The sequence below is a fragment of the Salmo trutta genome, chromosome 27 (genome assembly GCF_901001165.1).
Source record: "Salmo trutta chromosome 27, fSalTru1.1, whole genome shotgun sequence".
NCBI classification, from domain to species: Eukaryota; Metazoa; Chordata; class Actinopteri; order Salmoniformes; family Salmonidae; genus Salmo; species Salmo trutta.
This window is the reverse complement of record NC_042983.1, coordinates 41,498,425-41,513,867: the sequence shown is the minus strand read 5'-3', so window position 1 is coordinate 41,513,867 and position 15,443 is coordinate 41,498,425. Positions and strand designations below refer to the sequence as shown.

General features: G+C 43.2%; 1 protein-coding gene across 1 annotated transcript in view; it reads right to left on the bottom strand.

Moving 5' to 3' along the window:
* The window catches only part of LOC115165027 (anthrax toxin receptor 2), a 125,555-nt gene extending 115,157 nt beyond the window's left edge, over positions 1-10,398 (bottom strand). Inside the window, exons 1-2 of the mRNA XM_029718043.1 lie at positions 9,969-10,398; positions 1,705-1,776 (exon numbers count right to left, since the gene is read on the bottom strand). Of these exons, the coding sequence (XP_029573903.1) occupies positions 1,705-1,776; positions 9,969-10,141 (245 nt within the window). The 5' untranslated portion in view covers positions 10,142-10,398. The remainder of the gene's footprint in view (positions 1-1,704; positions 1,777-9,968) is intronic.
* Positions 10,399-15,443: the final 5,045 nt, after the last annotated feature.

The following is a 15,443-nucleotide window of genomic DNA, read 5'->3' as shown; positions in this document are numbered from 1 at the left end:
CTCAGCTAATCTCAGCTAGTATCAGACAGTCTCAGACAGTTTCAGACAGTCTCAGCTAGTCTCAGCTAGTCTCAGCTAGTCTCAGCTAGTCTCAGACAGTCTCAGACAGTCTCAGCTAGTCTCAGACAGTCTCAGACAGTCTCAGCTAGTCTCAGCTAGTCTCAGACAGTCTCAGCTAATCTCAGCTAGTCTCAGCTAGTCTCAGACAGTCTCAGACAGTCTCAGACAGTCTCAGCTAATCTCAGCTAGTATCAGACAGTCTCAGCTAGTCTCAGCTAGTCTCAGCTAGTCCTTTCCCACAGTCAGACCACATAGCATCTTTTAGCCACACGGACAGGTCTGGCAAGAAAACACAGCAGACGTATGGATCACGTCCTTTCTGAAGAAGGCTTTTTAGAGCCTGACTGAGTCATTTGTTTGTGGAGATTGAGACTTGAATTTAGTTATTAATGAGAAATTGTGCGAGTCAAAAGATTAGTATTATTTGTAACTTTAGACAGGTGATGGACTGGCTAGAATCATATCTATTCCCCATACATACTTTACTGATCTTATATCTAAATATGTTTAGCCTAACATCTCAGGCTAGACTGAAATTAGAATTGCAATTAAATCCTTTATTCGGTTTTCTCTTCAAACAACACACTGAATAAATCAAGAGCTTGCTTGAGGTGCCAGGGAGAAATCCAAAATCTGGAGAAAAACCAGAAGAGAGAAATCTCTCCAGCTTGCATGCTCCACATGGCAGAACAGAAGTGTTCCTGGTAAAGGAGCATTGTGTAGGAGATTGTCCTCGCCTCTCTGTGTTCTGTTGCCTTACGGTACACATTCCCTGCCTCTCCGTGGCCCATTTTGCGCAGACCACCTGGGTTCAAATACTATTCGAAATAAATTTCTAAAACTTTATCTGCACTTGATTGAGGTTGCCTGCCTGGTATAACGGACCAATAGAGTAGTCCCAATACTGTAAACCCTGCCCATTTGGCCTTTTTGGAAGGCTAGAACAAACGCTTCAATTATTTGAAAGATATCAAGTAGTACTTGAACCCAGGTCTTCCGGCCCCCACTGTGATAGGAAGGGGAGATAGATATCTATGTGTGGATCTGAACCACCCCGATTACAAATGGCCATTCTCACAGCCCAGAAGCCTGATCCTCGCTGCCTCCCACTCCCACCGGGCCTGCTTGCTATGTTCTTCAACAAACCATTTCTTCATTTCAGTTTGGCTGGGTCGATACCGTCTGGACTGGCACATAGCGTTGAGTCAACCAACGTTGCTATAAAAAATTTTTTAAAAACTCTGCCTGCAATTTTATTTGATTAACTTTTTCGTGATCCTGTCTGATTTAACCCAGGTTGGACATGAGTACTTTTTACTATGCTAGTTGGTACGTTTTGTAGGGATGGGATATATTGGTTAAACGGACTGGGAAAACATTGAATTAGTGGTTTAGCAAGACAGAAGTTGATCAGAATAACTTTTTAAGACAAGTAGAAGATGAATAGAAACTCAGATGTGACATAAAGCTGGCAGAGATAAAAGTAGCATTTGTTGATTTGTTGAAATCTTCAAGATTCCATTTTAACAAACATATCCAGTCGTCCTTTGTTCCTTTTACTTACTCAACACTTTTCCCCATTACACTCACTCCTTGTCCATTTGCCAGACCACAAGTCATTTGTAAAGAATACAAAATGCTCACCTCACAAATCGATCTGTCAGATTCTTCACAAAGGCATAAATCTCACCCCAGTCGTTAGAAACACTTCCCGACCTGCAACAGAGAAGAAGAAAAAAACAGTTGATTTGTAGAATTCTGTTCCACTGAAAGTGCCACAACAATAAAAGCATTTTAATATCATGAAGGTTGCCTTGAACCTCTTTAGTTAGTTTTATTAACAGCATACCTTCTTTGTTCTACAGTTAGAAATGCTGACTAGGCTTGCTGTTATAGATAGTGGTAGTGACTGTAACTGAGAACACAGTGTATCACAACATGTGGTAAAACTCTGCAGTGTGTTGCTGATTGAACATAGCACGAGTCAGCAGAATGTGTTCAGACCGATGCTTTCAGACAGATGAAACACAACCACATTGCCTTTGAAACTAAATTCAACTTGAGTCAAAACAATTCCTTAGGATAATGTTTGAACTTGGATCACCCCCATGCAAGAGCTGAATGTATGAACTTGGATCACCCCCTACAAGAGCTGGATGTATGAACTTGATCCTCCCCTTCCCTGGTCTAAACCCCTGGTCTACTTCCCTGGTCTACTTCCCTGGTCTACTTCCCTGGTCTAAACCCCTGGTCTACTTCCCTGGTCTACTTCCCTGGTCTACTTCCCTGGTCTAAACCCCTGGTCAACTCCCCTGGTCTACTTCCCTGGTCTACTTCCCTGGTCTATTTCCCTGGTCTACTTCCCTGGTTTACTTCCCTGGTCTACTTCCCTGGTTTACTTCCCTGGTCTACTTCCCTGGTCAACTTCCCTGGTCAACTTCCCTGGTCTACTTCCCTGGTCTACTTCCCTGGTCTAAACCCCTGGTCAACTCCCCTGGTCTACTTCCCTGCTCTAAACCCCTGGTCTACTTCCCTGGTCTACTTCCCTGGTCTAAACCCCTGGTCTACTCCCCTGGTCTACTTCCCTGGTCTAAACCCCTGGTCAACTCCCCTGGTCTACTTCCCTGGTCTAAACCCCTGGTCAACTCCCCTGGTCTACTTCCCTGGTTTACTTCCCTGGTTTACTTCCCTGGTTTACTTCCCTGGTCTACTTCCCTGGTCTAAACCCCTGGTCTACTTCCCTGGTCTACTTCCCTGGTCTACTTCCCTGGTCTACTTCCCTGGTTTACTTCCCTGGTCTACTTCCCTGCTCTAAACCCCTGGTCTACTTCCCTGGTCTACTTCCTGGTCTACTCCCTGGTCTAAACCCCTGGTCTACTTCCCTGGTCTACTTCCCTGGTCTACTTCCCTGGTCAACTTCCCTGGTCAACTCCCCTGGTCTACTTCCCTGGTCTAAACCCCTGGTCAACTCCCCTGGTCTACTTCCCTGGTCTACTTCCCTGGTCAACTTCCCTGGTCAACTTCCCTGGTCTACTTCCCTGGTCTACTTCCCTGGTCTACTTCCCTGGTTTACTTCCCTGGTCTACTTCCCTGCTCTAAACCCCTGGTCTACTTCCCTGGTCTACTTCCTGGTCTACTTCCCTGGTCTACTTCCTGGTCTACTTCCTGGTTTACTTCCCTGGTCTAAACCCCTGGTCTACTTCCCTGGTCTACTTCCTGGTCTACTCCCTGGTCTACTTCCCTGGTCTAAACCCCTGGTCTACTTCCCTGGTCTACTTCCCTGGTTTACTTCCCTGGTCTACTTCCCTGGTCTAAACCCCTGGTCTACTTCCCTGGTCTACTTCCCTGGTCTACTTCCCTGGTCTACTTCCCTGGTTTACTTCCCTGGTCTACTTCCCTGCTCTAAACCCCTGGTCTACTTCCCTGGTCTACTTCCTGGTCTACTTCCCTGGTCTACTTCCTGGTCTACTTCCTGGTTTACTTCCCCGGTCTACTTCCCTGGTCTAAACCCCTGGTCAACTCCCTGGTCTACTTCCCTGGTCTAAACCCCTGGTCTACTTCCCTGGTCTACTTCCCTGGTTTACTTCCCTGGTCTACTTCCCTGGTCTAAACCCCTGGTCTACTTCCCTGGTCTACTTCCCTGGTCTACTTCCCTGGTCTACTTCCCTGGTCTACTTCCCTGGTTTACTTCCCTGGTCTACTTCCCTGGTTTACTTCCCTGGTCTAAACCCCTGGTCTACTTCCCTGGTCTACTTCCCTGGTCTAAACCCCTGGTCTACTTCCCTGGTCTACTTCCCTGGTCTACTTCCCTGGTCTACTTCCCTGGTCTACTTCCCTGGTTTACTTCCTGGTCTACTTCCCTGGTTTAATTTATTGGTTTACTTCCTGGTCTACTTCCTTTGGTTTGCTTCCTGGTAATTTCCTTGCTACTATGCCAATACCACCTAGTTTCATGAAATAAACATTTTTTTGGTTAATAACTTATATGATGACTGATAGTTTTTTATTATTATTGTTATCATCCAGATACATCATGTGCCAGTCCAGAGCGGGTGACGTTGGGAGTGTGCATGCCACACACGCCTCAGGCCTTGGAACACCGTACCCTCTATCAGTCAAAGTGAGCAATGTGAACACAGTCAGTGTGTTCAATTTGCCCTTGATGATAACGACATCGTAGTAATTAAACTAATAATTACAATTCAATGTATGTGCAGAGAACATTAAAACATGAGAGATTCACCATTAGGGCCACCATCTTTCACACAGTTTCTCCCCCCCCCCCCCCCCCTCCCATCTCCAAGACAAGGTCAATGTTTCCGTCTGGCAAAGAGTGTGTATCTGTGTGTGTGTGTGTGTGTGTGGGGGGGGGGGGGGGGGGGGGGGGTTCCACAGCACTTTGACAATACTGTAACTACTAACTACTCAGGATGATTAACGTTGTGAATACATTACATTATAAGGTCCTTGTTACTTTGTGAATACATTACATTGTAAGGTCCTTGTTACTTTGTGAATACATTACATTGTAAGGTCCTTGTTACTTTGTGAATACATTACATTGTAAGGTCCTTGTTACGTTGTGAATACATTACATTGTAAGGTCGGTCCTTGTTACTTTGTGAATACATTACACTGTAAGGTCCTTGTTACGTTGTGAATACATTACATTGTAAGGTCCTTGTTACTTTGTGAATACATTACACTGTAAGGTCCTTGTTACTTTGTGAATACATTACATTGTAAGGTCCTTGTTACTTTGTGAATACATGACATTGTAAGGTCCTTGTTACTTTGTGAATACATTACATTGTAAGGTCCTTGTTACTTTGTGAATACAAGACATTATAAGGTCCTTGTTACATTGTGAATACATTACACTGTAAGGTCCTTGTTACAACACCTACACTACAGTACTGACCTTCTCAAGAGCTTCGGACCTCTTGGTGTAATGGCTAAGGTGTTGGGACTGACTGAACGTTCGCTGCAACATGCGGTTGGCTCTTGACTATCTAATGTTTACTAGTAAGCCTAAGTAGCGTATGTACAGTGCCTTCAGAGTACTCACACCCCTTGACTTTTTTCTCTCTGTTACAGCCTGAATTTTAAATGGATTTCGTGTGACAGGCCCCATGATGTCAAAGTGGAATTATGTTTTTAGAAATGTTTACAAATGAATAAAAAATGAAAAGCTGAAATGTCTTGAGTCAATAAGTATTCAACCCCTTTGTAATGATAAGCCTAAATCAGTTCAGGAGTACAACTTTGCTTAACAGTTTAACATAACAAGTTGCATGGAACTCAAGAACAGTACTGTGTATGTGTTATTTTGAGTAAACGGAAAGGTAGGGGTGGTGGGATGACCGAAATATTGTGCTTTTACAAAATATTAAGCTGTTTTCAAATTAAACACAATACCTTGCTCTTGCTAAAGCTTTTGAATGTATTTGTTTTTTCTTTCAATAATAGTGTTTAACATGATTTTTGAATGACTATTTCATCTCTGTACCCCACACATACAATTATCTATAAGGTCCCTCAGTCGAGCAAGGAATTTCAAACACAAAGACCAGGGAGGTTTTCCAATGCCTCGCAAAGAAGGGCACCTATTGGAAGATGGGTACAAATGTTTGATTTAAGCAGATTTGAATATCCCTTTGAGCATGGTGAAGTTATTAATAACACCTTGGATGGTGTATCAATACACCCAGTCACAACAAAGATACAGGCGTCCTTCCTAACTCAGTTGCCCGGAGAGGCATGAAATGTCACCATGAGGCCAATGGTGACTTTAAAACAGTTACAGAGTTTAATGGCTGTGGTAGGAGAAAACTGAGGATGGATCAACAACATTGTAGTTACTCCACAGTACCGACCTAAATGACAGAGTGAAAAGAAGGAAACCTGAACAGAATAAAAATATCCCAAAACATGCATCCTTTTAGCAACAAGGTACTAAAGTAGAACTGCAGAAAATGTAGCAAAGAAATCAACTTTATGTCCTGAATACAAAGAGTTCTGTTTGGAGCAAATACAAAACACATCACATCACTGAGTACCACTCATTCATATTTTCAAGCATGGCGGCGGCCAATGTTCCATCTTAGTTGTGTGCGGGGAGCTCAGTATCCCCGAGACCGTGCAGAAGAAATATCAACCCACGGGGAGAGAAGCACGAGATTGAACTTCAGTTTCCCCCCGTTAACACTATCAACATTTCCCTTTACTGTGGCAATTGTGATCTAATCAACTCAATATTAGCCACTTTCAACGCAACATACCGAAACAAAACAAATGACGCAAGAAATGTTGTTGTAGGCACAATGCATCGGAGTAGGATTCTATTGCATTGACACGACTTAGCCCATACTCTCCACAGACCTGTGCTGCATAACCAATCAGAGCTACAGTAGGCCTATACGCAAATAGACCATTGCCATATATGGATCTGTGCCGTTCACTTTGAACTGGACTGTGTTTACAGCATGAGCTTGTTTTGCTAGTTAGTGAGTTATTAGCCCAGTTATAGATCATTTCTCGTCAGCAATGGGGGAGTGATTGCTTCCTACAAGAGCACAAAATGTCTACATTTCTAGACATCTTTGAAAAGCAAGTCAGGTAAAGAGCTTGTTTTTTTACTGTCTTAAAGGAGCAGTGTTGTATTTTGAAACAGGCTTGAATAAGCTAAGTAGCCAATAGGCAGAGGGTAGCATAATGTGTCTGATTCTCTGTATTAATGGTATGGGAATAATAATGCATTTTATTTTGTAAAGTGGTTTCTTGCATCAAACAACACAACAACATTTTTCAGTCACCTCCTTGTCTGAAGGACAAGTGGATAAACAGGTTAATGTCAAGCCCTGCATGATTTTTTTCAAAAGTGTCATGGAATGTATTTTCTTTTATTATTTTAACCTTTATTTAACTAGGCAAGTCAGTTAAGAACAAATTCTTATTTACAATGACGGCCTACCAGAAGACAAAGGCCTCCTGCGGGGACGGGGGCTGGGATTAAAAATAAATATATATAATAATAAAATAGGACAAAACACACATCACAACAAGAGAGACAACACAACACTACATAAAGAGAGACCTAAGACAACAACATAGCAAGGCAGCAACACATGACAACACAGCATGGTAGCTACACAACATGACAATAACATGGTACAAACATTATTGGGCATAGACAACAGCACAAAGGGCAAGAAGGTAGAGACAACAATACATCAAGCAAAGCAGCCACAACTGTCAGTAAGAGTGTCCATGATTGAGTCTTTGAATGAAGAGATTGAGATTAAACTGTCCAGTTTGAGTGTTTGTTGCAGCTCGTTCCAGTCGCTAGCTGCAGCGAACTGAAAAGACGAGCGACTCAGGGATGTGTGTACTTTGGGGACCTTTAACAGAATGTGACTGACAGAACGGATGTTGAATGTGGAGGACGATGGCTGCAGTAGATATCTCAGATAGGGGGAAGTTAGGCCTAATGTAGACCTACAATGAACACCACACATTGGCTGCTACTGTAGGCTTAATAATATAACAGCTATTTCCGTGTTAAAATGTTATGGGAGGCATTTTCTCCATAGTTTTTGATGGTAGGCCACTCTGGTAGGCCTACATTATGATCAAGTAGCCACAGTAGCCTACTTGGCCACTGTTATAACTATAACTTAAAGCGGGTACAGCCTCAGTGTTCACAGTAAACGTGCGCTGGAAGTTGCACAGAATTTTCACAACGTTCAAGTTTGCGCTCAGCAGACCTGCAATTTGCTCAATGGCGAAAAACATTTGAGGGAACATTGGTGGTGGCTGCATCATGTTATGGGTATGCTTGTCATCGGCAAGGACTAGGGAGTTTTTTTTAGGATAAAAAGAAACTGAATAGAGCTAAGCACAGGAAAAATCCAGGAGGAAAACCTGGTTCAGTCTGCTTTCCAACAGACACTGGGACACAAATCCACCTTTCAGCAGGTCAATAACCTAAAATGCAAGGTCAAATCTACACTGTAGTTGCTTACCAAGATGACATTGAATGTTCCTGAGTGGCCTGGTTACAGTTTTTACTTAAATCTACTTGAAAATCTATGGCAAGACTTAAAAATTGCTGTCTAGCAATGATCAACCACCAATTTGACAGAGCTTAAAGATTTTAAAAAGAAAATGTGCAGATATTGTACAATCAATGTGTACAAAGCTCTCAGAGACTTGCCCAGAAAGACTCATAGCTGTAATCACTACCAAAGAGAACTCTAACATCTATTGACTCAGGGGTGTGAATACTTATGTAAATGTTACATTTCTGTATATCATTTTGCATAAATTTACAAAAATGTCTAAAAACATGTTTTCACTTTGTCATTATGGGGTATTGTGTTTAGATGAGTGAGAAAAAAATATTCAATTAATTTTGAATTCAGGCTGTAACACAACAAAATGTGTAATAAGTCAAAGGGTATGAATACTTTCCGGAAGCACTGCATTTTGGGCAGCATGCAGCTCTCAAAAAGCCCTTTTAGTTTATCAACGGTATCAACGGTAGGCCATGCTATAATCTCTACCTCATCCTGTCATTTTATAATTGAGAACAGGGTGGAGTAGTTGACAGAGGGTTTGAAACTGGAGGGAGGTGCAGAGATGCAACAGGCTTGCAGAAATATGGCATTGAGCCAAGTTGGGAGAGAAGAATAATGAAGTCAAAAAAAACGTAAGTAAAAACATGTGTTGATCAAGTCCGTTTGCTTCCTGAGACAGTATGGTATGCATCACCGAACTTCAACTTTGTCTAAACTTTTTTTTTTGTTGCTCAACTGGAAAGAGCTCTCCTTATGTTACAAGTGGTATTTATTGAAGACAAAGGATTGTGGTTAAAGTGAGGGTTAGGTTTAAGACCACAAAAGCTTTGTCTCAGTTGCTTCATGTTATCTTTGCAATGTAATCATGGTTCGCAGATCTAAACCGAACTCCCAGTAGGCCTATGGCAGGGGTCCCCAATCACATTCAGCCTTGGGAAGAGTTTTTTTTTTGTACACTGCCAATTTACTGTAAGAATCCCAAACAGATGTAGAATTTTGAGAAAAACAGAATCATGTCAAACCTTGATTACATTTGGATACAATCATACGCCTCTTTATATGAGTAGACTCGTTTCCTGATGATTTTACAGTATTTTGTGTTCAAGAACGAAAATGACAACAACAACAAAAATATATAACTTTCTATTTTATTTTTCTCAGGATAACTTTAGGGGGCCAAATATGTATTGGGCTGCTCTGCAGGTTAATTATATTTAGGCCGGCAATCTAAACCGGGAACCCATTTAACCTTTAATCTGCTGAACCGGACCAAGCGTGAATGATTTGAACCATTAGAATAATCAATGTGACTGTGTATACATTTCTAGGCTAAATGTGACATTGCTTCATTGCTGTTACATTGTAGCTACATTTGACACTGTTGCTGTTACATTGTTACATTGGAAACTATTGCTGTTACATTGTAGCTACATTTGACACTGTTGCTGTTACATTGTTACATTGGAAACTATTGCTGTTACATTGTAGCTACATTTGACACTGTTGCTGTTACATTGTTACATTGGAAACTATTGCTGTTACATTGTAGCTACATTTGACACTGTTGCTGTTACATTGTTACATTGGAAACTATTGCTGTTACATTGTAGCTACATTTGACACTGTTGCTGTTACATTGTTACATTGTAGCTACATTGGACACTGTTGTTGTTACATTGTAGCTACATTGGACACTGTTGTTGTTACATTGTAGCTACATTGGACACTGTTGTTGTTACATTGTTACATTGTTGCTACATTGTTATTGTTTCAATCGCTGAACATAACAGGTACTTCAGTGATTCAATGTTGCAAATACATTCTACTTACCTATCTAGAACAAAGTACAAGTCGTAAGCTCCGTGACAAGATGCTTCTTCTGCGTGACAAGACCACGCAAACAAACTCAGCAGAACTATTCCAGCTGTTGCTGCTTTTGAAATCCAGTGGGTTTTAGCGCGACCAAGTGTTTTCTCCTTCATTGTCAAATTCAACGGTGTCATTGTAGCCCGCAAGGCAAATTTATCCAGCGAAATTACACGTCTTCTTATTCATAAACAGAAGAGAGTATGCTAAAAACGAGCCGCACTGCCAGAAACATGTCAAAACTTCTTACAGCACAATAAAGTAGCCTCTCTGCGTTTATATCACCGACAGTATTTCTTCATGTCCTCTGACGATGTACTACTCTAAACCGAAGTCTGTTTCCTGTTGAGTCAATACAATATCCCATTTCATAAAACCTCCCCGTAGGATACACAAAACACACTCCCACTTAAACGACCCTTATTCCAAGCGCGCATGCTCCTGGTGAAACCAGACGTGGCTAAGTTTAGTGGGTCTATATTCCCAAGTAATTGTTAATGGTGATTTTCTCTTGTTATGCGTCATTGACAGTCAATCAATTAGCCATGTCAGCTACAATTTATAGATGGGTAAATTAGTCTCGTCAATTAGTCTAGCTAAAGTTGTAGTAATTATGGCCGAATACCGACCAGGCATGCAGGGCACGTTCCCAAGGACCCTGACCTCCAGCCCCCCCCCCCCCCCCCAATGATTTTGTTAGTCACTCAGATATCATGAACATTGCATACTGTAAATCATGGCAAAATGTTCCCGAATTGCATGAAATTTGCTTTAAAACTGAAAAAAAATCAAAATGTTTCTATTTTCTTTATGTCTGCACTGTTGGGAAGGGCCCGTCAGCATTTCACTGTTGGTCCACACCTGTTGTTTATATAGCATGTGACAAACAATATTTCATTTGATTCCACACAATGGCAAAATGGATAGTATTGCAGGAAATGTGTCATAAAATTGCTAAATTGTATCTCCAGCCCACGCCAAAATGTGTAGAATTGCAGGAAATTCATTTTAAAATGTAAATGTTTCTCTGTGCTGTCAAGGGGGGTTGGGGGGGGTCACTAAAATGTTTTGCTTGTGAGGTGGGGGCAACCAATTCTCGCTTTAGGGCCCGCAAAAGGCTGGAGACGGCCATGTATGTGGCCTAAATTAAAGAACTTTCTTTATTTCGTAATGGCTGTTTTTTTGGGGGGGGAGGGATGAGAGACTGAGGACCACCAACGAAATATGAAAAAAATCTGATGCTCTATGAATACAATGACATCATAACAAAAAAACATATCCTGCCACAACTGTCACCAGTCACCACACCCTAAAATGTGTGATGAAAATGTGTATTTTGAATTAAATATAAAATAAGTTATATTATTAAAATAGTTTAGATTATTAATTATTTTATTTAAGATGGATGTTTTTTTAAATATTTGGCTCTACAGTCCTAATGGAATGTTGGAGTGACTACAATAGGCCTACTAATTCAGCATATGAACAGATGTATTGGTCTGATTCCAAATCAAACTGGAGGATATATCCTTTAGACTGAGACAGATTACAATAAATGTGTATTTTTTTTTTTTTGCAGAAGGAAATGGAAAAGACTGGACACAAAAAAAAAATGCAGGAAGACATTGCAAAGACCATATGTGTGAAATACAGAGGTCCAATGCAAAGTTACTATCTCGTTGGGACTCAAGAGTTTGATAATTAGCTGAGTCCACGGTGGGAAATAGTTCTAGCCGATAAGGTAGCACTTTTAGAAAAGCAACGAATGCTTATTAAGAGAAATAAAATCATAACTTTTAATAAATCAATCCAAAACTTCATCTGGCCTAGAATCAGGCTATAGGCACTGCGACTCATCACAGACATCCTATACCCGCATAGATGATTTCACTACAGAACAGACACTACTGCCCATATAATATAGACTATACAACAGTAACTTGCTGCATGCCACTATGGCTGCCCAGAGTGGCAGCATATAGCAGCACGTTCAGTTGGACCTCAAGAATTCAGCATAGCAAGTTTGTATGAATGTCTGGTTATTAAATGGGGTAAATAGTTTAATCCATTCTCTGTTTTATACATTTATTTACAGGTAGATAATACTTTTTTTAAATGATTAATAAAAATCAAGACTTGCTAAATAGAGATTTTTTGTTTGTCGGTATGCATAATCATTTGTCTCTACATTAACTAACATATTCCTCTTAACTGTAAATGTTTTGCATGATTCTTTTTGAAGTTATAATTACTTACATTTGTTTCCATCCTAGTATTGTTGTCAGCCATCTTTGCTAAAGCAACTCTCCAGCCTTGGGTTGCAGTTCTTCATGGGAGTTTGGGGAACCACTCGATTGGATTGGTCATCGCCCCACTTTCGCCAATGGTGATCTGCATAAAATTGGGGAATCCTGAACTTTTTATCCGCCTCCCAAGTCACGTTCACATCGCCCAACGGTTCCTGCCCACTCCGCTTTTCATTGCTTTCCTCTGTGACGGGCGAGGCTATGATGACGCATATTGCGCAGCTAAGAGTCGAGTGTGGCTAGTCAGCAACGACAGCAGCATGTCTAGTAAAACTTGTAACAGAAATTGATGTTTGTTTCAATGGGTAAGGGAGAATTAACTTGTAGCATTGGTCACTATCTGGATGTTACTGTGACATGCCAGTTAGCTACCTAAGGACAAGCCGGTGGTAATGACCAGTACAACGGTGTTGTATCGAGATGGTCGCCAATGTAAGTAAGTGCTTCCCACTGAGCGGCGGTGGCTTCCCACTGAGCGGCGGTGGCTTCCCCCCGAGCGGCGGTGGCTTCCCCCCGAGCGCCGGTGGCTTCCCACCGAGCAGCTGTGTCACGTCGCCGGTGGTAGCTAACGTGTCCGATTTGTTCCATCCCACTTGAAATGATTTAAAGTAGGATAGCAGCCTCCTACACAAGAAATAACTTTTGAATATCGGTAATAACTATCTGGATGTCATGTGACACGGTCTACTGCTCAGTGGGGAGAGTCGGCAACACAACAACACAGGGCTCCCGCTTTGCCGACTGCCGTCCTGCAGTAAGGAGAGGGAAGTAACTAGATAGCGTAGCCAAGGAGACGGTTAAAAGCACATTTATTGTAGTGATTTTCACTGAAAATGCCCAACTATTTGCTCCGATAAAAAAAAAAACTGGAATGATTCTAAATATTTTCTCAAGTTTCAAATTTTCTCTGTAGTTTCTAGGCACAAGTATAAACTAGCTAGCTGGGAAGGGCTCATCAGGGTGACTGACTGAAGCGTATCCGTTCCTCTTCAGTCGATTCTCACTGCACGTGATATGTCATCAATTTGGGCACTGGGCGTGTCCGTATAGCCTCTCCCCTCTGTAACCTAAGGATGGAGAGTTGTTTAAGCAAAGATGGCTGACAAAAATACTAGGATGTAAGCAAATGTAAGTAATTATAACTTAATGGTTACTGTAGTTTTTAATGCTCTTTGAAACCAGGAAATTACAGTAAAAGCATGACTTCTTCTCAACACAGAGGTTAAAACATTCAGGCTCTCAACCGTGCCAGCCCGCTTAATTTCTACTCAGTTCGACTGGCCATAAGTTTCCTTGCAATAACTGTGCATAAAGCTACCGTAATCTTTCCCAGTCAAAACAGTTTGCGATTATATTCTGACATTTTCTGAAGTTTTTGTTGATTTTGGTGTTCAGCGTTCAGCAGGGGTTTTTCCTGCCGTTCGAGTACATTACATTTTATCTTGAGGCAAGCCAAATTTAGGTATCCAAAGACTACGCCCCTTCATCGGTGATTGGTCAAGAATAGATATTCTTCAATTAAGTGTTTGTTGTCATTCAACAACAGACGACTAGTTTTCATGCACATTTTTTAACTTGAGAAATACTGTACCAAACATCTTAGTTAGATGTAAAATTACGCGACTAGACCTACTCTGCAAAAACGTTGTCACGCCTAATCCTGCTCCTTCCCTCTGGCGTTTGACATCGCTGGTCAACCAACCACCGGTCCTGGCAACCCACATTGCGCACACCTGCTCCCCATCGTTAAGCACACCTGCTCCCCATCGTTAAGCACATCTGGACTGTAACGATCGTCTGGAAGGGGGGACCAAGATGCAGCGTGGTAAGTGGTCATAATTATATTTAATGAAACACTTTAAAACAAACAAGAAAACGAAAGCCAACAGTTCTGCCAGGTGACCACACACAAGACAGAAAACAACTACCCACAAAACCCCAAAGGAAAACAGGTTGCCTAAGTATGACTCCCAATCAGCGACAACGATGTACAGCTGTCCCTGATTGAGAGCCATACCAGGCCAAAACAAAGAAATGCAAAAACATTGAAAAAAGGACATAGAATGCCCACCCAAATCACACCCTGACCAAACCTAAATAGAGACATAAAAAGGCTCTCTCAGTTCAGGGCATGACAGTACCCCCCCCCCCCCCCCCCCCCAAAGGTGCGGACTCCGGCCGCAAAACCTGAACCTATAGGGGAGGGTCTGGGTGGGCATTTCTCCGTGGTGGCGGCTCTGGAGCGGGACGCAGACCCCGCTCCACCACTGGCTCACCCAAACTTTGGTGGTGCCTCTAGAGCGGGGTCCCTCGCCGCGGGCCCCGGACTGGAGGGCGGCTCTGGCTGCGCTGGACAGGCGGGACTTGCAGTAGGCCTGGCTCTGGGAGCAGGCACAGGATTCACCAGGCTGGGGAGACACGCAGGAGGCCTGGCTCTGGGCGCAGGCACAGGACTCAACAGGCTGGGGAGACATGTAGGTGGCCTGGCTCTGGGAGTAGGCACAGGACTCAACAGGCTGGGGAGACCTACTGGAGGTCTGGTCCGTGGAGGAGGCACAGGATAGACCGGGCTGTGGGGGAGCACTGGAGGCTCCGGGTTGAGGAGCGTCGCTGGAGGCTCAGGGCGGTAGACCGTCTCTGTAGGCTCCGGACTGTAGGCCGTCTCTGCAGGCTCCGGACTGTAAAACATCGCCAGAAGCTCTGGACGGGGAACTGTCGCCAGAGGCTCAGGACGGGGAACTGTCGCCGGAGGCTCAGGACAGGGAACTGTCGCCAGAGGCTCAGGACGGGGAACTGTCCCTGTCCCTGACGCATCCCTTAACCGTCCCTGTCCCTGTCCCTGTCCCTGTCCCTGTCCTTGACCCGTCCCTGTCCCTGTCCCTGTCCCTGTCCATGCCCTGTCCCTGTCCCTGTCCATGCCCTGTCCCTGTCCCTGTCCCTGTCCTTGACCCGTCCCTGTCCCTGTCCCTGTCCCTGTCCCTGTCCCTGTCCCTGTCCCTGTCCATGCCCTGTCCCTGTCCCTGTCCCTGTCCCTGTCCTTGACCCGTCCCTGTCCCTGTCCCTGTCCCTGTCCATGCCCTGTCCCTGTCCCTGTCCCTGTCCATGTCCATGCCCTGTCCCTGTTCCTGTCCCT